Source organism: Tympanuchus pallidicinctus, unplaced genomic scaffold (genome assembly GCF_026119805.1).
Source record: "Tympanuchus pallidicinctus isolate F22 unplaced genomic scaffold, pur_lepc_1.0 scaffold4, whole genome shotgun sequence".
Taxonomy (NCBI): Eukaryota; Metazoa; Chordata; class Aves; order Galliformes; family Phasianidae; genus Tympanuchus; species Tympanuchus pallidicinctus.
In genome coordinates, this window is record NW_026294758.1 from 23,132,412 (window position 1) to 23,159,011 (window position 26,600).

The window sequence follows — 26,600 nt, forward strand, 5'->3', positions numbered from 1 at the left end:
GGCAGAGGCATGCAACCCGGTCCAGTGTCACATATCTTCGGAGGTGGGAAGGAGGTAGTATCTGTCAGCCACAACTTCCTGCATCAGAAGTGGGCTAAAATGCACAGTAGTGATGTTCCATCTGTTTTTCCTAAGGTTTTCCTCCTTGTCTTCTTAGAAAGATCATACTGACTGAAGTAGGTCAGTGAAGTGCAGTTTCAAAACTAACGTGCTCTCTCCTAGTTATATAGCCATACATTTGTTGCCTACAAAAACTGCTCTAGCAAGAGGGCAAATGACAATTTGACAATTTCGCTAGCCATGACATCAAGAAATATCTTTGCATGCTGATCAGTTTTGCTGGGTCCCAGCCACAAGCTTTCCTCCCTACTTCACCTTGTTCTATCTACTTACTGACACATCGTCAGTCACCCCTTTTCTGCTTTTTGTTAGCTTTGCTTCCAAATCTTGAAGAATAGCAGGTACAAAATTTGCCTGGGACTTTGCAGCAGATATCACAGATCGCTCAGGGAGTTGCAGAGCAGCAAGTTGCTGTCAATACATATAACTTACAGACAACGTGTTAAGCCATTAACATGCTGGTTGCATTAAGTGTCTATTTAGACATGCTCATCTTAGCCATAGGTAAGGTGTTTGCATGTTGTTATATCTCCGATCATGGCAGCTCAGGGAATTCCATAGAATCATAGAATCACAAGGTTGGAAACGACCTACAAGATCATCCAGTCCAACCGTCTCCTCATCACCACTGCCACCACTAGCACTAAACCACATCACGCAGCACGTCATCCAGATGCGTCTTGAACACTGCCAGGGACTCCACCACCTCTCTGGGCAGCCATTCCAGTGCCTGACCACTCTCTGAGAGAAATAGTTCTTCCTTATGTCCATCAACACCAACAGGTGGAAGAAAACCTCTTTGTCCTATGCTAGTGTGTACCATCAAGTATACAGTGTACCATCAAGGCTGGACTAAAGAATGACATACTACTCTTCTGTCATCACTCTAAGATTGATTCTCTCACAGTAGGGACAGGAAAGTCACGGTAGAAGTCAGGCTTATTTTTCTGTTTAAGTTTTATAGGCTTGAATTTATAAGGCTCAAGGAGGAGAATCAGGAGTTTCCAAACTGCTCCTAAAGTCTTATTGACTTTTGACTACCAGAATTGGGATGAACTTTATACACTGTTGTACAGAATCTTCCACAGACTAGCACTAGATCATTTACATTATCTCTTCCCTCATTTATACATTTGTATTGTAACTGAACCACCAACCTTTATTTTTTCAGGCATTAAGTTAGAAAAGGAAGCAAATATACTTGATTAATGAGGTATTTGAATACAAGAACATGAAACCTAGAGAAACAAAGAAACTTAAAGAAATTTCCTTTTTTAAAATTTATTTATTCTTTATTTATTAATAGCACCCAAAGCTGCATTATATTAACACAAGCAATAAAGTTTTCATATTTTATTCCTACCAGTGCATTTCCAAATCCAGGTGAAATGCTGGAAACAAGTAATGCTGCCATATCAAGAACACAATGTGTAGATCAAAATGATACACCACTTAAAATGTATCCCCATGTAATTAAAATAAAAAAAAAAAAAAAAGGGGGGGGGGAAAAAAGGAAACAAAGTACACACAAAACAAACGTAGTTTGGGCATGAAACCTGTAATCTAAGCAACTGTGGCCTTTTCAATTTCCACAACTACTGAAACAAAAAAACAATGGCTGCGGGAACTATAAACATAACATACTTTATCATACTTTTTGCATTACTTTATTGGAAATTCCATGTGCTGGATGTACAATTTATAGTTATAGTGTGTATTGGCTACAATTCTACAAGTGTGTATTGCTTGTAATACAGAAAGAGTAGTGAAATGTATGGACCTGTCTGCACATTTAACAAAATGAACCAGCAATATGATAAAACTGCACCACATATGACTATTGTAAATGGTTAAGCTATAAAATCATTTGTTCAAAAAAATCCAAATATTTCAAAGAAAAAAAAGTGTAGTAAAAAAATGTAATAAAACATAAATTACATTTAAAGGTCTGTACATGATCCATCCTGCAAACAGAAGACAAAAACAGCACTCTGTACAACTTTGCTTATTTTGGTCTTCTAAAGTTCAAAGAATTGTTTTCACTAAACCGGCAGGAACAAAAAACATGTTTTCACATGCAATCCAGCAGTAATTGCAGTAGATCAAGTGAGTTTATAACCCCCCACAAAACCCAACATTTTTACAATGTAGGAACATGTATGTGGAGCCTTTTCCTATACTTGACAACAAATATGCAATTAAAGTTGGACTGTTAAGTTAGTGCACACCTACAATATCCCCATTTTTGGTTAACAGTGTATTAAGGCTGCTTGCTGCTGAAAATACACAGCAGAGAAGGAACACTTCCATCCACAAACGCAATCAGACGATCTCATTTGGAAGCTTCTGTCACAGTCATTCATAGGGAATGATGAAAGAAAGACATCCTCTCTTCTCTCATGTTATTCCACAGGATGTTGTGGATGCTCTAAGTTTATGTGGGTTCAAAGTTACTTGTATAAACTCATGGAAGAAAATTCCATCAGAAATTATTAAACAACAACAACAACAAAATTCCACCTCTGGCTTGGGAATTTCCTAAGCCACAAGTTGCTGGTGCCTGTGAAAACACTTTGGGGAAATGGTACGATTGTCCTTGTACTCTTCCCCAGGCAGAAACTACTCTCTTTGGAGACATGCTATTGGGCTAGGCACGCCCACAGTCTCACTCAGCACAGCCTATTTTACATTGTTTCTCTACTTTTCTGGTTACTTTAATACAACTATGGATCCATACTCTCAACTTGTTTCTTGTTTTTTGTTTTTTGTTTGTTTGTTTGTTTGTTTTTTGGTTTTTTTTTTTTGTTTTTTTTTTTTTTCCAGATTTGAAAAGCAAACAACAATCTTGTGTCCATTATATCAAAAGATAAATACTATAAACTAAGCTGTCCATCACAACCAGGGCACTTCCTTATGCTGAGAGCAACTGTAGTTGGATTCCTTATTTGTGTTAATGATTTAAGCATAATTCACTAACACTACACTCACATATCATGATGTGCAATGTTACTCTGCAATATGTTGCACAGCAACAGTACATTACTGAAAAGCAGTTTCCTTTAAGAACTGTAGTACTGTAAAAAAGATGAAAGCCAGCAGTTCTGTACCACCAAGTTTGCAAAATGCTGACAGTGATAATGGTCAATAAATTCAGTATGTCATTATTGCTGCAATTAATATTGATATATATATTTTTGGTTGTGCTTTTTTTCATCATATCAAAATCTCTGTTGTTAAGCTTAAGTATCTACTGTCACCAATCACAGAAGTGATGCAAAATTCTTAGTAATAAGGCCAAATTTCTTAAGCTTCTGACTGAATTTCTGCTTCATCCATCTGAAGTGTGTCATTATCACCCAGCAATTCTGTTTCTGGCACAGATCCCTCCTCTTCCTCTTCCTCCTGGACAGGATTCTGGGCAATGTCTTCTGTTCCATTGTTTGTGTCATCAGTGCCCTCCGAGAGTAGAGCAGCTCTGTCAGCCACCGATGCATTGGAAGGAGCTGTTGTTACATAGCCTGTGCTGGTGGATCCACTCCCACTATGGTGGGAGCCTGGTTTGGGAATGATCTGGGGAGGCATTTGCTGAGGAGCCATTTGCATTGGAATTTGAACAGAATAAAAATTTGGCAAGTAAGCCCCATAGGCAGGCATTGGCTGGTAACCATTGACTGGAATATAGAGTTGAGGAGGTGGGACCATTGGTCTCATCTGCCCTTTCATTTGTATGAACTGAGGTTGAGGAAATGCTGGAGTTTTCTGCTTTGGTCCTATGTACCTAGCATTGCTGACATTACTAACCGGGCTTGTGCTAAGGGAACTTGTTTGTGTGGTATTGCTTGCTCCAGAAGTTTGTGCTGAGCTGTTATAATTGGAAAGGTTTCCCCATGTTCTTAGTCTGTTGTGTATATCTTTAAATCTTGGTCTTCTGTTGGGAAATTCATTCCAGCACTCCAACATCAAAGTGTATATCCATGTGGGGCAGTCATCGGGACACGGCAAAACCTGTCGGTTTCTGATCATTTCAATGACATCCTGGTTAGAATAACCACAGTATGGCTGCAGGCCATAGCTGAAAACTTCCCACAACACAACTCCGTATGACCAAATATCTGAATCAATAGAAAACTTGCCATACATAATAGCCTCAGGGGACATCCAACGGATAGGAAGAAGAGAATTTCCCATCAGTTTGTAGTAATCAGCAGCATAAACTTCCCTGAAAAGGCCTAAATCAGATATTTTTACATTCAGTTTATCAAACACCAATATATTTCTTGTGGCCAAGTCCTTGTGAACAACATGGTGGCTTGAAAGGTATTCCATCCCTGCAGCTATCTGAGTCACGATATGGAAGAAGTCTGCTGGTTCCAGAGTGGATTTTACTGTCTTGTCATCATCAGTGCTGCCAACATCTGAATGAGGAGATCTCATCACCAAAAACTCATGGAGATCACTGTGGGAACAATAACTGAAAATCATGCTGATGGGTTGTTCCTTTGTCACTATTCCCAGCAAACAAACAATGTTTGGATGCTGTAATCGTGACCTCATCATTGCCTCATGTTTAAATTCTTCCCGAAGAGACAATTCTGCTTTGTCTTTCAGCGTCTTGATAGCAACAGCTTGTGTCTGTTCACCTGGTGCCGTACCAAAAAGGTGCCCTTTGTAGACTTTGCCAAATCTCTCCTCTCCTAGTTCCTCCATAAACCGCACAGTAGACAGGTTGATTTCTTTAAGTTTAGCCTGAAACGAAGCAAAGAAAACAATCAGCAAAAAATCACAGTGCTTTCTGAATAGCAGAATCTACCAGTGAAAAGCTCACAGTGGTTAAGTGTTCAAACTGGAAGATAAGCTGGATAAAAATTGGATAACTTTTGGATAACTTTTTTTTTTTGCATATCCACATCAGTGTATGGATTTTACAGTCAATCTTAAGTTATTCTAGTAAGTGTAAATTAAACTATGGTGTAAAACAGAAGCATCATTGCTTTCACAAAGGAGTTACCTGCAAGTTAAATGAATCATCACTTCAGAGTAAATCAGGGTAACAATGATATTATTAAGTATTATAGTTGCCCTGCAGTTCTGCCCAGAGGCGTCCATTAAAGAGGTGTCAGAAAAGCTAAAAAGGTTGGCAGGCTATAGGATGAACTGAAACATTATTTCCAGTAGAGGGAGGTGTGAACCCTCTCTCAGTTTCCCAGTGTCCAATCTGTCCTTTCTCCACCACTGCATGACAGGAGCAGTCCCTGTCAATGGGTAGCAGTTTCCTGCTGAGAAACTTTGAATTAACTCTGGTGAGGAGAATGAAAGAAAAGCTGCACAAAGAAGAAGGGGGTGTCTTCTGATAGGTAAAGGTGGCAAAGCCTTTAGAGAGAAATCCTCCTCCCCTCCAGCAGGGAAAGCAGGGGAGACTGATGGTGATCTGATGAATACATCCCAATTAACTCAGCTGGAGCAGTCCCTGGACAGGTCAGACACAGACAGCACAGCTTCACACCGAGGGTAATGCAGCAGGAGAGGGTAAGACAGGCTGAAAATACTCTATCAGGTAATCTGGGAACAAGCTCTGATTTTAGTGGCTGACAGGCTGAAAATTGGACCATAAAGTTTCCAGCACAGTACAGGCTCAGCCATGAAACTTCCTCACCAAACATAATCAATGACATTTGTTACAAGCAATAGTATCCTGCAAATATTAAGAAGCTTTGTGAACAGGTGTTGCAAACTGTTCCAAACTGAGCACTGTTTATTAGAACTTGTGCCTTGTAAGTGCTATGGTTAAAAATTCGGGATTAGATATAAACACGATTTTAACATTTAGCTGCCCCAGAAAGTTGTATGAAAATGAGATCTTCAGACAGCAGCTCAAAGCCATTTTCTTTTCACCATCCTTGCGATAACAGCCTAGAAATACGTTGCATCTCAGCTCAGCTTACTACTTAGTTTGCTGATAATATGAGTGGACTGAGCCAACAGACTAGAGACAAAACAACATCATGCATCCTGCTAGAAACAAGCAAATCAGTTACATTGTTATCAAGAGAAAAAAATGAACTGCAGGCTGAAGGCTGGATCAGAAATAACATTTTCAGTCACTAAGACAAGAGACAGAATGGGGACTGACAGGTAAGTGCAGATGTCATGAAATATTTTGTTCTGAAAGCTGCTGCCAGAGGCCAGGGTTTCTAGACGTAGTTAAGTAAGTGGCAAAACCTGGTTTTCACTAAAGAAAATCACCAGCACATTATAAAAAGCAGATTTCTTGCAACATGGCTCAGTTCAAATACTGAAAATATGAGACAGAGCAAGTCATAACATTAGAAACATGCATCCTAAGCAAATTCTGGGAAAAACACCTGTTTGTGTTGATTAATGAGTGGCATTTCCATGTCCTGGCTGGGAGATGCCATCAGTTGGCGACGCTGTGGTGTTGTGGCAGATGCTTTCTGCTTGTTTCTGCACATACAGACCAGAAAGAAAAGGCAGGCAATGACCAAAGGAATTGCTATGCTGGGAACCAAGATGTACAGGATTCCCATTTTGCTGTTGTCACGTGGACCTGTTGGCACAGAAATGTTCTTTGTTTACAATAAGTATTTTTATGCATTCAGCAACACAAAAAAAGAACTACAATGACTGTTAATGCAACATTTTTAATGAAAAGTAGACATTTAAAACTGAAAACAAAAGTCATGTTACCCATCCTTTCTCGATAGTTTTTCAATAAATATTTCTAATAATTAGTTCAGAATAGCAGAATGAAGCAGAATAAATTTGTGGTTTTACACAGTTTCTGATGGCTGCACCAGTATATTGGTTTATTTCAATTTGATTTTTAGGCTTACAGTTCTGGAAACTGCAGAAAACAGAACAGTATCATGTTCTGGGAATAAAAAGAAGCAGTCTCCATCAAGGTTCATTGTGCAGTAACCTCAACATGATAAACAAGGGCAAGTCTGGTTTTCTCACTTCATTCCAGACATTTGAACAGCACTTTATACACTTTCTACCTTCACTAGTACTGCTACTGCCCAGAATAAAGTAAATGTCAACTCTCACTGGCAAAGGTATTGTTTTTTCTGTACTTAAGAGAACAAAAGTGCATCTTGTCACTTTACAGCAATTAAACAGCTATCAATACATTTAATAAGACTACACTGGAACCTTTCTAAAATAGTTTTTTTTTGTTGGTTTTTTTTTTTTTTTTTTTTTTTTTTTTTTATTTGGAGACTGCAGGGCAGAATAGTTCAGAAAAATTCACTGGAACTGTCTTTGCCCTTGTTAAGACCCATCTGGAGTACTGCACTCAGGCCTGGGGCCCCAATACATAAAGAAAGATGTACAGCTGTTGGAGCAGGTCCAGAAGGGGGCCACAAGGCAATCAGAGTGCTGGGGCACCTCTCCTATGAGGAAAGGTTGAGCAGTTGGTCTTGTTTAGCCTGCAGAAGAGTAGGGCAGTTTATAAGCTGAAAGAGGACTGACTTCCTGCATGGCCTGATAGTGACAGAGCACAAGGGGAAAGCTTTAAACTAAAAGAGGGGAGATTTAAATTAGATGTTCAGAAGAAATTATTTCTTCAAATGGCAGTGAGACACCGGCACAACTGCCCAGAGATGCTGTGGATGGCCCATCCCTCCTGGAGGTGTTCCAAACCAGGTTGGATGGGGCCGCGGGCAGCCTGATTTGGTGAGTGGCAGCCTTGCCCATAGCAGGGGGTTGGAACTGGGCTTTACAATCCCTTCCAACCCAAGTCATTCTATGACTCTGTGATACAGGCAATCTGTAACAAAAACAGTTTTATGGCTTCCATAGTTTATTTGTTTCCACAGTAGACATGATTTTCTTCCTAAAGAAGAGCAGCATTAAATTGCTTTGCCACATCTAAACATTGTTACCACTGTAACAGATTTAGAATGAAGTCTGCACCAACAAAAGGAAGTAATCAGGACTGTATTGAGCTGTGAGAGGCTGCTTTTCATTTTTGCCATCAGTTGTGCAGATAGTGTAGGACACTTCTGATAAAATCATCTGTTTTATGACATCTCTGCTTCTGCGCTTCACACAGCTTCATTGAAACAAGCAGTGTTATATCTCCCTCTACAGGATCTTAAAATCCTTGTTGACTGCAAGATGTCATACAGAGAAAAAGCTAATACAATTGAGTAACATGAGCAAGGCAAACTTATATAGGCGATGCTCATCATCTAGTAAGAAAACATTAAATGTGTACCACACAAACCAACAATGAAACATTTGAGAGATTAACTTATTAAGTGGATAGCACATGTAAAATATGGACAATTCAAAATTACACAGGATTCAGGAAAGTAATAGTGGAAAAAAGAATGAGAATACATACTACAAGAAGGTATGTCACACAGTTCCATGCGTACGTTTTTATTCTTTGTAAAACACCAAGGCCCATCCATCTGACCCCCAGGATTCCGGCAATACGCATGTCCTCCACCTAGCTCTGGAAACTGTGTGCTTGTCAGGTCGTGATTGTGGGGACTCTGGGAGTCCCAGTGCTGACAGATGTGGCCAGATTTGGTGACGCTGACTGTTCCTCTATAATCTGCTCCAGAACCATTGTAGCACTGATGATCTGTTAAAAAGGGTTTGGCAAAAGGTTACAAATAACAAAATAATTAGTGTCAGAAAATCCATAACAGCTGCAATATGTAGATCATGTATGTTTGTTTTTTTTTAAAGTAATTTAAGTATTTTTAAGTATTTAAATATAGGTCCTTCTAGATTTAAATCAAAACTATGGTTTTTTTTTTTTTTAAGTTTCAATTCCTTGGCCCTCCGTTCTGTTTCACAACCAGTTATGTTTGAATTCTGCCTATAAAGCTATGGCTACACACATCAGTATTTGGTACTTCTGTATGTGAATTGGTACCAAGTAGACATTGGATACAGAACAAGATGTGTTGAACTGAATTAGAGATATGAGTTTAAATTCAGGAAAAGTCTTCTGATGCCAACAGTGCAAATTTTTTATTTACTACTTTTATTTCTCATAATTTCCTGATTTTCTTACACTGATGACTTCCAGAAGAAGTATGCTGCATTTTCTGTTGCCTTGCCAGTTTTTCTTTCTTTTTTTCCTTTAGAAAAAAAAAAGGACATAAGTTTTGTTCTATTTCTTATCTGCTGAAGTATCTTTGTTCTCTCTCTTATGCTGCTATCCTCTTTTCCTACCTTCTGAGTACTCGTCCCTCATATTTGGCACCTGAACTGAAACATACCTTTTTCTGCATGCTTGAAATACTGCCTTCATCATTTTTCTGAGTCTCCTTCCCCAGCCCTCAGGAATCCAACTCTTACAAAGCTTCTTTTTCCCATTATCTATAAATCAAGGGTATATACACTGCAGCTGTTCCACCAGAGGGAGCAGCACTGACTCCAAGAGGCAGAGACATCCATGCTTTCAAATCTTTACTGGATTTCTAATATTGTTTTTATTCCCATTTCTTTTGCTTGATTTGGTTTTCCCATCAATTTCTGAGTTAATACTCCTTCTCAGCTACATCAGGCAATTGCCTTCCAAGAATACAGCAAACATGGCTACTTCTATGCCATTACCCCTGCTCATAAATCTCAGTTCAGATAATGGGTATTCAGAATAATGGTACTTAGCTCTTTATGCATCTTTAGTCTCAAGGAGCTTCCCTGTTTAACATTTTAGGAGGATTGTGATTAATTGCTAGGAAATGGAGTAGGCAGAAAAACTGTGATCTCGTAACAGCTGGTAATCAAACAACCCTTCTACTCCTGGATGCAAATACAGATCAAATGAAGTGAGATTAACATTTTCCACCATCCTGCATGGCTGAAGAAAGACAGCTTCACTACAAGCTTGATTTAAAGAATTACCAGTCTTGTGGATTTCTTCTCATACACAATGAACAGTAAAAGTTTGATTTCTTAACAGACTTTTCCAATTAAGCTTCTACAGCCTACTTAAGTTTTATTGACATGTAAACAGAGCTCAAAAATAGCAGTATGGGAGGACTTACACAGAAAGTTAAGAACTAAGTTGGCAGTGAGCGACAGCTCGTGGGAAAGGAAAGCTGCAATGCACTGCTTTCCTTAGCATAGCTGATTAAAACCTGTTGTGTGAATATGAAGTTTCATAGCCAACCGTAGTTGATATAACCCCTTCCAGTGCAAAGCACCATCCTTTAAGCCTCGTCGCCACCTTAACAGTACCTTAAAACAGTGCAAGATTGCGGTCAGTATCAACACTATACAAAATAGGTAGCACACTGGCTTACATCGGCTGAGTCTCTCCACGGGGATCCCAATCCTTATGCAGTTGGCAGCTTCCAAGGTGTCAGGTCGTGGGAGATCCTCACACTTAGGCAACTGCAGCTGCATCAAGATGAGGGGGTTTGATCTAGCAATGTTGTACTCCTGTCTGCACAGATCATTTTCTAGAACTTCACACTCATCCCGGCACAATTCCCGTGGTTTTGGGGTCCGGGAGCGCTCGTCGCACAAAGGAAACACAAAGTGGCAGAAGGACGGTATAGCAAACTGCGAGCACTGGTCAGACAAATGCGTAGAAGTGCCAATCATTGTAAATGCAGCTGGAAAGGAATAAAGGTACTGTTTAAGCATTAATTCACAATACTTATGAGAAACAACATAATTTTTACATTGTTTGCCTTTTACAACTTTCATCTCATGATGGTTTGAAAGCCTACTGAGCAACTGGGAAAAAAACAGGTCTTTTCTACTGCAAAGGACAAATGCAAAAAGCAAACTCTGACATCTGCACATTTCTTGCAGAATCTCAGCTCTTAGAAAGTGACTACTTTTGAGTAACTGTTGACATTTTATTAATCTTGACTTGAAAGGATAAATATCTAAAGCAAGAAACAACTGCCAGAACGCTGACCTATTTTCCCAAAGTTTCTAGTTAGATAAAATTTGAATGAGGATAACTTAGTTTCTTCCCTCTGTAGATGTTTTGATCAATAATCAAGCATTTTTTAAACCTTGACAGGCTTGGTATTTGAAGAGATGTTGCCCCTGGTAGATAAGGGAAGCCAAATACATAACAGTAATCAATTTCAGCATACCGATTATAGATCACATTAAGATGTGTTTTATGTTGGTTAAGACCTTGACCTTCCCTTTCAGCCCTCACTGTCTACACTGTAATGTTTATCTGGGAGTTTTCTTGCATGTTTTTAATAACAGACAAGTGGACATGTGGACATGTGGATCTGGGGACAAATCAAACTAAATACAGGAACATTCATTCACACACTGGAAAATATAACTTGTGAGCAAGGTTTGCTAGACTGTACTGTACATCCACCAGTGCATATTGTAAAGAGAAAATAAAATTAGTCCAAATCGTTCAGCAGTCTAGTCATAATCTGCATATCACTTCTTCCCCTCTTATTCAGCTCTCTCCCTTCCTACCTCTTGCTGCTACCTGCTATGAGAGAGCCTCTTGTCTCTTTCTCAACATCACACATGCAGCAGCCTGAGCTCCAGCCCTTTTGTTCTGTCTACATCATTCCTTATTTTAATACAGAAGTGTAACCTTCCATCAGTCACCCAGGGAATACTGCACGCAAGAACAACATGAGGCTGTAAACAACAGCTATGAGGTGAGCTTGTCCATAAGACGGAGAAATTAAACATAAGGAGTGAAGCACTCACAGTTGGCTACCTGAAAATTTTGTGAAGGTGCTACAGAATTTAGATTGGCATAAGCAAAGAATACCTAAATAACAATATTGGCCACAATTTGTTTTTATCAAAAGCAAACAAGGTTGTACAACGATCATGCAGCACAGAAGCAAGATATGCAAACGTGAGCAGTCTCTTGATTACTGGGTGCCAAAGGGCAGGCAGCAGTACTGGGAACAAAGCCTCAGCAGCATTGAGCATCTCCCCTTCCAAGCCATCTATTCTGTTGTCACATTTCTTGTTCTTCAAAGAATGCCAGAAATGGCCCAGAAGCACCACTAGTCACTCATGTTTCCTAAGCTCCTTTCTCAAAGCTTGATTGCTCCCATAAAGCTACTGTGCACCTTAGAATTTATGTTTGTGTATGTAAGCCTCTTTCCAGATTGTCTCTTTCCAAACTGAAGACTTGGACAGTATCTGAACACAGTATGTGCAAAAGATGAAGATAGAAAATGAAAACCCAGAATAAAAATTCCCCATTGATTAGGCGTGTAACTTTTTAATGAGGTCTTAGCATCAGACAGTAGGTGTCACCATTACCCAGTCATAACCTTCCCAGAGTGGTGGATGGCACTGAGTATAAAGAGATTTCACCAAAGACTTAAAAAGCATAGGCAAAAATACAAGCAAATTCTAAGGAGAAGTTCTCAAAAATATCCTCGTATTTGGGCTAAGAACATTAACCTTGGAACACTTACTTTACATTCAAGAAGAGTTACGCAAAAAAAGAGTACTGTGAAATCCTCAGCATTTATTTTGCATAAAGCATTTGGTATGTCCTTCAGATGTATATAACTTCAAAAAGCAATATGATTCATACTTTCTAGTTAGACCCTATGTTTGTGGTGGTACACAAATTTTTGCTCTTAAAGAAGGTTTGAACCAGGAATTCTTCTCAAGTTCTACACCACTTCAAGTCCCAGTCCTCAGCCACCATAATCCATCTAATAATCAGGGAAACAACAACCAGATCATGAGTGTCCATGCTGTACATTCCAGAAACAAATATCAATCATTATTTTCTGGAAGACATAATGATTTAGTAACTTTTTTTATTTGTTTCAGTAGGACATCATAAAAATAGCACACAGAATTACAAATCTAATCATTTCAGATAAGAGAAAATTTTCCAATTGTTGAAAAACATTCAATCAAGGCAGAGATAGCTGAGGTAAAAGTGGTATAATTACTATGAGTTAGTTAATGATAGAATGGTAAAATAGGCCAGAATTGAAATAGAGTACAACAGAAAAGAGAGGGGAATGATTCATAAAAGCAAACGGAGAGGTCAAAACTTGGGTTTCAGCAGCCCCAGTATCTGATCACCATATCCCAGAAAGAATGGATCTGGATTTCTGGCTTGAAAATCAGCCTTTAAAGTCATATCTTTAAAGTAATACCTTTAAGGAGATAGAGCTGACAAGTAAAGTCAAGCTCATTTTCTTGGCAACTAGCTGTTTCTAAATTCCAGATTCAATTAGATAGGCATATCAGGCCAGATCACAGAATCACAGAATGGCCTGGATTGAAAAGTACCACAATGATCATCTAGTTTCAACCCCCTGCTATGTGCAGGGTCACCAACCACCAGACCAGGCTGCCCAGAGCCACATCCAGCCTGGCCTTGAATGCCTCCAGGGATGGGGCATCCACAGCCTCCTTGGGCAACCTGTTCCAGTGTGTCACCACCCTCTGGGTGAAAAAATTCCTCCTCATTTCTAACCTAAACCTCCCCTGTCCTAGTTTAAAACCATTCTTCCCTGTCTTATCATTATCCACCCTCGTCAACACCTGTATGCCTCTCTTGTTTATGCGTTCCCTTCAAGTACTGGAAGGCCACAATGAGGCCTCCTCGAAGCCTTCTCCTCTCCAAGCTGAACAAGCCCCGTTCCCTCAACCTTTCCTCATGGGAGAGATGCTCCTGCCCTCGGGTCATCTCAGTGACCCTCCTCTGGTCTTGTTCCAAGAGCTCTGCATCTCTCTGGTGCTGGGAGCTCCAGGCCTGGATGCAGTGCTGCAGATGGGGCCTCACAAGAGCAGAGTAGAGGGGGACAATCACCTCCCTCTCCCTTATGGCCACCCCACTTTTAATGCAGCCCAGCACACAGTTGGCCTTCTGGGCTGCAAGCGCACACTACTGGCTCATGCCCAGCTTCTCATCTTCCCAGACCCCAAGTCTGCAGGACTGCTCTCAAGGAGATCTTCCCCCAGTTTGTATAAATACCTGGGACTGCTCCAACCCAAATGTAGCATCCTGCACTCTGCCTTACTGAACCTCATTATGTTCACATGGGCCCCCTTCTCCACTTCTCCAGCCTGTCCAGGTCTCATGGTCCTGGCAGACATGGGAAGCCTGACCACCCATGAAGACTGAGGCAAAGTACTCATTCAGTACCTCTGCTTTCTCTATGTCAGAGGAAGCCAGCTCCCAATTACCTTTCATCAGAGGGGGAACACTCTCCTTGGCCTGTCTCCTCCTGCCTATGTACCTGTAGAACCCCTTCTTGCTATCTTTCACGTCTCTCACCAAATTCAGCTCCATCTGTGCCTTGGCTTTCCTAATCCTATCTCTACGCACACAAAAAACAGTCCTGTATTTCTCCCAGGCTGCACAACCCTGCTTTCACTTCCTGTACATTTCTCTCTTTTCTCTCCATTTAAGCTGCAGATCCTTGCACAGCCACGACGATTGCCTGCCTCCCCTGCTCGACTTCATTTGCTGGGGGATGGAGAGCCATTGCACAAATATGCTCCTGCTGGACTGTGTTAAGTCTCCATATATAAGCATTTTGCTCTATTCCATGAATGCATTCCCTTGCTCTGCTTGTGTCTATCAGAATCACAGCTGATTAGAATCACAGTGATCAGTCTGATGGGAGAAGATTCAATGAAGAAAACTCACGCTGATATACAGCCCAGTGGAAGTAATTATTGTTTTGGAAACAAATTTCTGAGTATGTAATGAAACGATCAGAGAAAGAAGTCAGCGCAGGCAGAGCACAGGAAGGTCAGCTCTTGCTTTATATAAAGCAGTGTGAAATACAGACTCTCCTGAGATTATGCAGAGGAGAGGAAATCCGAAGGAAAAGCCACCATAAAGAAAATAATTTTTTCTTATATCGGAAGGCATTTTATTTAAAAAAAAATCTTATATTGGTATCTGCCAAGCACAAAGTTCCAGTGTAACCTATAATTTGTTAAAAAATCAATGTCCTATTATTTTACTTGAGGATGTGGAAACAGCTTTTACAGCTTTTATACAATAGTAGATACTCACCTTTCTTGCTCCAAGTTCTACTAACTGCAGAAGTGGGAAAATTGGTCATCTACTTCAAGCCTTAATATCTTAGTCACTGACTTACAAAACTGAAAAGGATGACAAAAGTACCGGTATCGATATTGGATTAGTTTTCAGTCCAGCTACAGAGATGTATAAGCTTACCAGTAATTCGATTTTCAATTTCCCCTTGCATCTGTAGGGAGTCCACATAAATGGTCCTGTTTCCAATGATTCGCGCACATGCAATTCCCCTGTATGGTTGACAGAAACCATCTTCATGGTAATCTTCTCTGCAGAAGACAAGTTAGGAACGTATAAGCAGATGTCTAGGAATGCATAACACAGTAATTTTTTATATATTCTTATAAAAGGAGAGAACCCCAGAAGATTATAAATTTGAAACTGTTCAATTTCCCAAAGGAAACTTTCTTCTCCAGTGCTGTCTGCGCTATCTCAGAAGTATTAAAGAGGCACCTTGTAAAAAGAAAAAAAGTGAAACAAAAACTGAGATTAATTTAAACTTCATGTACTAATAGTAATGGAATTTGACAGATGAATCTGCTAAAAAGCTGCTAGACTGAGACAGCAAAACAGATGTTTTTACATGTCCCCATTCACTTCTGCCATCTAACTGCATCCAGTACAACCAGCCAAAAAGTTGGTTCTCTTCTCCTACCCCACTCTCTCCTTTTCTTCTTTCCTGCTGTAGTGAAGAGCAGAAGAGACCTTGCCACACTTTAATTAAAATAAGGAAAAGTCCAAACTCTGAGTTAGGTAAACTATGAAGAAATGAAAATTAATCAAGGTTTCCTCCTCTCTCTGGACAGAATCAATTGCCAAATTCCTCTTCCTACATATAATTTAACTCTATTGAGTTAGTTTGTAAGCCAAATTCAACTCCTTATATCACCATAAATACTCTGGCATAAAAGAACTAGCTCTAAGCCTTGGTGTTCAACACAGCATCCTCAAAGCCCAAGTAAATTATACAGAGCCGATGTGTAGATCATAACTATTTGAGTACTGCAAAAGCACCCTTGTGAAGGAACTCTCAGAGTGAATCTTCACAACACCATGCATTTCCTCTGGTATGGCACAGCCAATGTGCTAGGATTCGCTAGCTTGAGTATTTCCTATGACTCACCACACAATGTGATGAAAAAAGCATAAAACATTGTCCAGAAAATGATCAATTCTAGGACACCTCTCATCTTTCCTAAGAGTCAGTTCAAACACCTGAGGTACTCCTCTAATACCAGCAATATTTGAAATATCACATCAATACTCTTCTGCACTTTGTATGTTATTTAAAATATCTTCAGATATTATTATTTGGCTACACATATTTCCATTTCTCTTACAAATATCTTCATCTTTCCTGCTCATCATGTCACATGAGCAGAACCAGGAAATCAGTGAAAATGCATAAAACCCTCAGCTGGGCCATATCTTCACTACAACCTGCTGTCCAACAACAGGTAATCACAATAGGCATCATCATCCAACACCTACCCAATGCCGAGTGCAGCTATCATTTCTGGTATCTTACTCTGTTTTAGAATCTTCCTTTGCTTTTTTTTTTCCTCTCTCCACTATGGTTCCCTGGTAAAGCTCTTCAGGTAAATGACACCTCTATTTCTGAAGTTATAAACTCCCTGGATGTGGAAGAGTGGGCAGGGCTGTCCACATAGGATAGGCAAAAGCTGGGATCATTAGTTAACACCCGAGCAGCTATTCCCCCTTTTCTCCTGGAAAGACGATGACCTTATCCATCATACATGCCGATTTACTATAAGAAGTGCCTCGTGTAGTTTTTTGTCCCTTATTTCCCACCACAGTATGATTGTTACTTATTAAAAACCATTCTGTCTGAAAAAGTTTAAACAAATTCTGCTTGCAGAAAGAGGTAATTTGTATATTACAGTGGATGAAGAAAAGGAGGTATCTTTCAGGATCAATTAATTGCCACAACGTAGTTCTTTCACACTCATTAAAAAAAACTCTAATTTTGCAACAACTGCAACATGCCTGAGGGGACAAAAATCTCAAAGTGATTTCTCTGTGCCTGCTTCATGATCCTTAACCATCTCAATAGGAAATAAGCAATTCCCATAATGAGCTGAATGAATATTTAACTTATTCAACCTCTTTCTCGAGAATAAATTCAAACTGTTACCCTGCATAACAAAGTCAGCAATGTATCTAAGTGAAATTGTACCTCACACATTAGCTCTCAGGGAAGGCTTCTCTTGCCGGCACAAAATAAAATAAAATAAAATAAAATAAAATAAAATAAAATAAAATAAAATAAAATAAAAATCTGTAAAAGCTAGCATGGGTTTGGTGACAAAGGCAATATGATCTCTTACTTAGCTCAGTTTATTTATTTCTGTCAAGAACTTCTAAATGCAGCTTAGATACTATATATAAACACATATGCTCCCTTCTCTCATGATACAGTTAACTGCTGATTAAACTGAACTGGATATGACCATTACTATGGATGCAAGCAAAAGTAAACAGTAATCTGATGTCAGATACTCTGTCTGTAGCAGAGTTCTTGCTCTATGTGTGTCTCAGCCAAGTCAGAGTTGCCAGTGAGTAGTACATGGTCAGTACTAATAATAAAGTGAAGAAGAGTTACGCCAGTCTTCTGAGCAAAATAGCTGATTTTGAGAAAGCTGTAGTAATGACAGAAAACAGTCTCCTTGCAGATTGCTCTTTCCCTCTGCAACTCAGCACATGGCAAAATGTTTTTGCAGCAAAAAGCAAGGTATAGGAAATTTGATAAAATAGTGCAGGAGAAGCAGCATGCTCAGTTCAAACAGGCAGCTTTGGAACCATATGTCTTTTGATTTGTGCTCTAAATAATATGCCAGCAATTCAGCTGCTGATTAGAGAAGGAGTTTAAAGCTGCTGAAAATAGGCAGAAATACTGACTTTTCAATTTCCTGATCCTTGAGCTTTGAAGTCTGCTCTGATCAAGAACCCTGGTTCTTCCTTCTAAAACCCCAACTTCAATTAGGATGAGTGCCATCCACTAGTTTTTCAGGCTCAGAAAGTTATCTTATGCCAGAACAATAAAGTTAAAAAATAGGTTTTCTAATATAAAGCCAAAGCAGGAAAAAAAGAACAAGAAAAAAAAAAAGTAGTATCAGTGTTTATATGTACAATACAAGGTCTATCTAAGGTTAATCTTGTTTAACATGTCTGGAAACATGAAAAACAACTAAGCACAGGTAAAATATCTACATGTTCCTTATCTCACACACACACTCCACCACACAATTGAAAACAGTGTGCTTAGGAGGAGAAGCAGAAGAAATCTGTATAAAATGGAAAATTGAACAGACAAGCAGTGAAAAAGAATGATGAAGGCTCAGTGCTGCAGTGCCTGTCTAATCTCCTCACAGTGACAGAAACTGTGACTTTCACGTACATGTGGGTCTGTAGGAGAGGTATGGAAAGACCTGTGAATTGGAATAGAGCACAGAATGCGGTTGAGAATCTCTCAATATAGAGATTTCCTATGAATGATTTGAATCCAGGCCTGTTGCTTTTAAGTTGTCAGGAGATGAGACAGATGTTCCAGTGCGGGACTAGTTCTCTGCTCAGATGCCCCTCAGGACCTGAGGTCGGGACGTAACAAGCAGCAGCTTTGCCTCATATAGTTAGAAAGAAATGTTATTCAGGTCTAATGGCTTTCTTTACCTATAAAATTTATCATGTAACAACTGTTACAAAATAGAAGGTGAAGATGTCCTCCAGAAGCACAGAGACAAGTCCAGGGGGGCTACACGTATTGCAAAAATTATAGAGCATTGCTAACCCCTTGCAGTAAGCATTACTTTAATTTCAGGTGACACAGAACGAACACTCAACAAAAGACTATGAAAGAAAACACCTAGGAAACAAAGAGGCTTTTCTGAACGGAAAGTCTCATAAGCTGAAAGAATACATCTGGGTATAATGCACAACACGACATCTATGTAACACAATCTATTGTATGCAATTGCCACAGTCAAGTAGGCCAGAGGGCAAATGAAACAAAAGAAGTCCCAGTAAATAAAAGGCAATTGTGGAAATTCTGTTCAATACTAAAATCATCTTGTGAAGCATGTAAGCCTAAAGAGGGTTTTCAGCATTTATTTCATGCTCCTGCAAACACAGTCAGAGCTGACCTACTACCTTTACATGCAAATGGAGGAAGTCCTTGAATGCATACATCAGCATGATAGAGATTCAGATTAAAATGCAAGCAAGCCCAGAGAATTCCTTGAAAGAACAATGGTTAACACTGAAAATTAAGTAACTAGAAATCAGTTCTGGCACAGGAGCAAGCTGGAGAAGGGGGAACTAAACAACTTGCAGTAAATAAAATAGTAATTATAATAGGTGGCATTGCAATTATTTTAGCACTGAGAGTTATATTCAAGTAGTCTCCTAAAACTCATTTTTTAAGATGCCATAGAAAAGAGAAAAACAAATCTTCTGTATGCAAAATTGAAACATTGTTTGTTCAAAGAATATTTGCATATAGTCAAAAACACCAATTCATCAATTTTTTTGATTGCCAATCAAAATTCTGAAGTCCACTTTGCAGTTTTGAACCAAGTAAGAAGACAAAGTTCTTGAAGATTCAAGTTAGTCAGATTCAATACACGTAAGAAAAAAAGTCAATCTACACTTTTAATAAAGCTAACAAGTTATTTAGAATTTTGAGAGTAATTTGTTTCAGTACAATGAAGTAATAAACTTATAAATTATTTAGAGGGATCTTCATTCAAACAAATTACAGGGTTTTGTTAGTTAAAGAGGTAAGCCATATTAGTGTGTGGGAAGTGTGTTAAAAAGCACTGCAACATCAGGGATTTCTGTTTTTAATACATGTATACATCCATGGTTTGTTTACACTGCACCTCTAACTGTTAAAATCTGGTACTATAATCCTTGTTATTTGTTCCTTCTACTCTCAATATAGAACATTTCAAGAGAGGGATCACTTTTCAATGGCTAAAATGAGTTCACATGTCACAGCATTCACTACCTCCTACTAATACAGGTGTACACTACAGAGAAGAGAAACATGCTATCTTCATCATATGTAATCTCATTTCTGTAAAACTTTCTTCCAGTCAAAAATACAGTAAGTCCATATTACTATCATTGTAGAAAAATACCTAATACTTCCAGGTCAGGTTTGTATCTTGAAATTTCTGATAAAAGTATCAAAGAAAAGCAAAGCAAATTTTTAATGCAGTTTCTTCTTCAGTCAGGAAGAATATTGCTTTTTAAATAGGATATAAAATTGCTCCTTTTCATAGACTTCATAGTGTACTAAGGAGATCAATGAAAGTTGATATTACCGACTTGTGAAGCAATATGACTAGTATATAAACATTTGATAAAGAACGGGATTTTTTTAAAAGCCATATTGGCTTTTGTTTCATCCATTGAGAAGGGTTGGGTTAATGCCAGCTGTTCCTGATGTTACTCATAATTTCTTCCTATAAGTAACACATACGATGAATTGAAGGCTCCATTAAACTTTCCAAAACATGGGTGTATAGGAAAAATCTAAAACAAAACAAATCAAAACAAACAAACAAAAAACAAAAAACAAAAAAACCAGCGTTGATACCACACATGCAGGGCTGAGTCCCACTTGAAAAAGCCAAAGATGACAAGGAAAAGGATATGATAGGGAAAACGCTGCTGCAGCAGGGCCCTATCTAGCTGGAAGCACCTTCGGCCAGCACTGCAGGGAATGGCATGTGCTTCTTGCCCTACCTGCTCCCATGCTCACAACAAACAGCTTCATTCTTTGGCCAAAGGTCTATCTGCAGATGATCCACCTTTCTGGCACAAAAAATCATTTGCTTGCACATCTTCACAGGCATCTAAAGATTTGCAGTCTTGGGATCACAGAAAACAGCAATCTTGGTTAAAATGTCAAAGAGACATCACTGAGGTAAAAAATGGATACAAAAATTTCTTCTGTTCACTGAAGGACTGTAATAAATAGTATCAGTAAAGGAGCTCAGTGTTAAAAAGTCAAATCTAACAGGTGGGGAAATTTGTATATACGGTCATAGCTGAGTTGAAGTCAATGGACCTATGACAATTTACACTCACCAGGGATATGGCCCGTGAATTTCGCTACCAGATGCTCACCGAGTTTAACAACATTCCCCTACATCAGCATTACAAGTTAGATAAATACTAATGAGTAGCATTTATTTTCGTGCTCTTATCTGAGAAAAAAATGTAATGAGAGATAAAACCAAAAAAAAAAAAAAAAAAGGTAATTAATGTCACATTTACAGAGCAATTGTGCTGAGTGTGATTTGAATATCTGCTAGTTGTTACAAAGTATGTTGTGAATTGAAACTCTAGATTCAATGTCCAAGTAGAAAATTACAATCACTTATTCCACTGATTCTACTAAATGATGAATTTGTTAATCATAGTACTCAAGGTACCATTTCAAATCAGATAACAGATAAAGCATTTCATTGAAATTTCATTAATGAAAGCACAGTTGCAAACAAATTTAGTCTATGCAACAAAGTAGAGAAAAATAAGATGTCAGACAGCAACTTCTCAATAACCTTATTTTTAGCCTACCACAAATATTCCCACAAACGATAACAAAAGTTACGTTTTAAAATGCAAAGCTCAGATTTTAAAGTCTGCTTCTAAAATTCATTTTATATGTACATTCATGAGTCATAAAAGGAGGATGGTTTTAAAGCAAGGAATTTAAAAGGCATTTAAATATACAAAAGAAGAGAAGGGCATCAATAATGTTTGAGCTGGTCTCCATTGAATCACAAACCAAACTGCTGGACTCAAAAAGCACTGCTTTTCATGGGTGTCAACACTTCCAAATGAACCATGCCCTTGCAGCAAGCTCCTGCATTTAAAGATTTAAGTGGATTAAAATCCATGAAAATTGGTATTGACGACCCTTCTTTCACTGAATCATTTTCCATCACCCCTCTAACACAAAATACGCTGCACGCTGCACTCACTAGAAAAATGTAGGAAAGAATTAAATATATAAAACAGTGGCAAGGAGTGCATGGCATCCTACTGGTGTTTAAGGGTATCCTGCACACTCAGATATTTATTACTCTTGTATATACTTACAAGAGGTTTCATTGCATCAAAACATAGTACTTCTCAACTACATAGAGAAGTAGAGACACAGGGGGGCTGTTCCTACGAAGGCTGTAGGAACACACAAGTGACTCTACAGAAATAGAAGTTACTGTAATGTTCTATCCACGACCCAGCACAGTCAACTCAGTGAGTAACAATAACTCCAGCTTTTGGCATATCTGCTTAATCATTTAAGCCATTTGCCAGGAGACAGAAGATAAATAATTTTGACATTTGTAATGCAGACTGTCCATCATGAAGATGAAAGAAGCAAAGCTAAACAAGAACACCTGCTTTATAAACTTCCACAAGGAGCAGAAGATTGTTCCTGGATGCATTACCAGCCATCATCCTCTGACAACCACAAACTCTTTTTCAATTTCTTTCAATTTACTGACACAATATTTTTCTAAGCTCTCCCCCTGCTTTTCTAGGTCTCAATGTGTTGGGACAAAGCCTTGAAATCACGAGTCAGCTGGAAATCCAAGGAAGGATGCCAGTCTTTGTTGCGTATTGGGTATTTTCAGCAAAAACATCTCTGTTATCATTAGAGTTACAGAAGAATTTTAAAATGAAAAAGCTTCAGGAAGCCATACTCATGGGAATGTGGACCTGGTCTTGCAGCATTCCAGATTTTTGCTTACCAAAGAAATCATAGAGCCTCCCTCCACACTTTTTTCTTTAAAAACAAGCTATCTTTCCTGGTATGTTACGACTGTGTAATAAATGGTATCCCTCTAACATCCCTGGGGAAAATCTGTAGGACCAATGAGCCTTTCACGGTTCCTCTAACAAGCAGCTCCCTGTTTCTCCCACTGCCAGAAAACAGAATTCTCCCTCACTTTTTATCTTTCCTTCTCATTCCATGTTACCTCTGAGCAAGTATACACAGCTCAGCCCTACGAAGATCTTGGAAATATTATATTATTGCTCATTTCATTAAAATGCATCGGCAAGATTTTATATGCATGTATGCCTATGACAGGTAGGAGGTGGAAAGTCTTGAGAAAAAAAGAAGACTGAGAAAGCATAGTCAAAAACAACAGCCATATAAACCCAAAGAGAAGAGAAGGAGGCTACAACAACAGAATTATTTTAAAAATAAATATGAAACACCATGGAAATGTCTCAAGCTTTTTTATTAGCATTATCCTTAATGATGGGAAATACAGCAGTTTTCTGTAAAGTGTTTCTTAGCTTTTTTAAATTTGAAAAAAAAAAAAAATTCAAACATTTTTGTGAAAAATAGTTTTTAGTCATTTCAATTGAAAATTGTTTTGGAATTAAAAATGTTTTACCTGGACAAGTCCAAAAATGGAAGGAACCATATGGATATAATTTTTTTTTCCTTTTTGTTTTTTAAGATAACAAAGGTGGTTTTGTTATTTCAGAGAAGACAGAGATAACGTGTCAATTGGAGAAATCATCACAGGAAGAAATTCAAGGTTGCATAATTACAAGTATATGTAAGTGTGAACCTTCAGAGTTCTTCACAGATAATTTTTATTCAAGCTACAGTACCACCAACTGTTCATACAATATTAAAATGTCAGTTTCACAATAATTTTTCCAGCCTAAAGAAAAAAAAAAAAACACCAAAAACCAAAAAACTGGCATGTTCTGTTTATTAGAAAACCCAAGCACCAAGTAAGGGATTTCTTTACAAGCATCTAAGCGCTAATATGAAATATTCGTTAGATTTTCTGATACGTTTTATGGATGAAACAGGAGCGACTTATGGTAGGCAATACTGAAGGAAGCCACAGCCCGGGAATGTTTTAGTGATAGAGGCAATTTTCATAGCTCTTCTAGAAAAAAAAATCAGAGCTGGAATCTTCCAAAGATCAAAGCTAATTTATCTCTTTTTAACTTCAAAATATATGGCTCAGGTGATCTGAAAGACAGGTCCTGAGAAAAAACACTACTTCTGTCATTAAAGAAAACCAAAACCACTACCAGGAAAAAGAAAAGCCGTTTGATTGCAATGCTGCCATGTTCCCTGCTACTGAGCAGACACCTGAGACACGTTGGGACATGCCTTTTGCTAAACCCATGGAACACTACACAAATCTGTCCAGCCTTTATGTAGTTTCCTTCTCATCCCAGCCTGTGAGAGAGCAGACAGTAAGTTCTGCAAATACCCAATCTACAGCAAACTTCAGAGTGTGTGAGAAAACGAAACAGTTTGGCAACTGTGTCATGGTTATAGCTTAAGGTTAAATGAGGCAATTATACAAGCAGCTTGCTAAGAGCCCAGGAAGACAAAGAATTCAGGCTCCGGAGGCTGTAGCAGGTTGGGGGTGCATAAAGAGACTTCTACCAGAAGAGCACACAGTTCTCCTTAATCTGGAGCAAAACTTCATGTTTTTTTCTCTTGCTATTCATTTCTGTCAACTTGTAAGAGTGCTCCTTCTCCTCTGGGCTGGTCTGCGCTGTGACAGTAGCCTGTTATTACTGCTATCTGCTCCAGCAACAGAGGTCTGGTTGGTACGGGTAAGGAATACAGACCTCACAAAGTATTCTGATGTGTCATCACGATTCCACATAATAGGATTGTTGATTTTCTCCAGATTAGGAAAACTAGCTTCTACACAGGAAATTTAATGCCATTTAATTACTATCAGAGCCCCTGAATTCTCAAGAAGAAAAATAGACAGAGTTCCTCTGCCCAGCCACTGAAAAAGGATAGGAATAAACCACTCTTGGCTCAGCAGCAACATCTGTGGGGCTGGTGGCACAGTGCCTTGAAGCACCCACATCTGTTGAAAGGTCTGTCCAGGCCTCATGCACTCCTAAATGACAATTTCCCCCTTCTTTTCTTCCTTTGAACTTTAAACCACTTACTGAACATTTATCGCAATGTTCTGTTCTTTTCATTTTTCCTATTCATACGCTTACTATTGGTTAAATATATTTTTAAATTAAAATCTTATAAAAATGTAATACTGGATACTGCATTTTGCCTCAAACAAAGCAAAACAGTTCACATGCAAAATTCACTGTAGCAATTTGTTTTCATATGCCGCACGCAGGATATCACACAAACATTATTACATGTTAGGATGTCAGTAGCAATTCTAGCTGCTCCACAGCTCCATAAATTAATCTAATCAGGCTTGACATTACTAAACTGTTCATTAATATGAACAAATAGGGAAAACTCAACTAGGAAATCAAATGTATCTCCTAAGTTTAGCATGTCAGGACTTAGCTCCTAATGGTTGAAAATGGAGATCATATGAATACCGATACACCTCTCAGTCTGAGTGACAGAAAATTTACAAGCGACTGCACATTGCATTGTCTTGAAACTACTGGGTATTAAGAACATGTTTTAAAGTAACAATTAATAAACTGAATTTTGTTACAGAAGAAAGTAGGAAGGCAGTCTGCATTCTTCTCACCAGAAGTGCACAGGTTTATTATTATTTTTTTTTTTTACACCATTCAGTCCCGAAGTAGATTTTTCCCTCCTTCCTTCCTTCCTTCCTTCCTTCCTTCCTTCCTTCCTTCCTTCCTTCCTTCCTTCCTTCCTTCCTTCCTTCCTTCCTTCCTTCCTTCCTTCCTTCCTTCCTTCCTTCCTTCCTTCCTTCCTTCCTTCCTTCCTTCCTTCCTTCCTTCCTTCCTTCCTTCCTTCCTTCCATCCTTCCTTCCTCCCTCCCTCCCTCCCTCCCTCCCTCCCTCCCTCCCTCCCTCCCTCCCTCCCTTCCTTCCTTCCTTCCTTCCTTCCTTCCTTCCTTCCTTCCTTCCTTCCTTCCTTCCTTCCTTCCTTCCTGGAGAGAAACTTCTAAAATTAACACTGTATGTGTTTCCCTTATCATTCTGCTCATTGCTTTGCAACCTGAAACTACTGTATTCCATGATGTGGGAAAAAAAGATTTTTTTTCAAGTGTATTTTGTAAAACTGCCAGATGAGAACACCAGGATTTCTGTACAGAGGCCATCGTGCTGAGACTTACCTTCTCTACTGAGCTAAAACAACCAATTCCCCAATTTGAAGGAAAGCATAGTAAGATGAGTGGAAATGAAAATAAATGCTTTAGGGGGAAAAGACCTGTGTCTCTGTGTGAGCACATAGGTTTAAAAACAAAATTTCTGTGATATACCAAATATTATCTCCCATGTGAAGCAACCCTTTTTCTCTTTTATGTTACAATCAGATTTTCCACATAAGAAATGGAACACTTATAAATGATTTTTCTGAGAAGCATGAGAGAGACTGTGCCTAAGATGAGCTTCTTGCCATTTTAATTTTAGAGTAGTATTATAGTATTCCTTCAAAGACTTCAGATATTAGGATTAATAAAGCAGTACCAAT

The 26,600-nt window shown here is 38.8% G+C and overlaps 1 protein-coding gene across 1 annotated transcript in view; it reads right to left on the bottom strand.

Moving 5' to 3' along the window:
* Positions 1–1,385: 1,385 nt before the first annotated feature.
* Positions 1,386–26,600, bottom strand: part of ROR2 (receptor tyrosine kinase like orphan receptor 2) — a 151,792-nt gene continuing 126,577 nt past the window's right edge. Inside the window, exons 5-9 of the mRNA XM_052700995.1 lie at positions 15,281–15,408; positions 10,407–10,721; positions 8,486–8,731; positions 6,483–6,685; positions 1,386–4,866 (exon numbers count right to left, since the gene is read on the bottom strand). Coding sequence (XP_052556955.1) covers positions 3,424–4,866; positions 6,483–6,685; positions 8,486–8,731; positions 10,407–10,721; positions 15,281–15,408 — 2,335 coding nt within the window. The 3' untranslated portion in view covers positions 1,386–3,423. The remainder of the gene's footprint in view (positions 4,867–6,482; positions 6,686–8,485; positions 8,732–10,406; positions 10,722–15,280; positions 15,409–26,600) is intronic.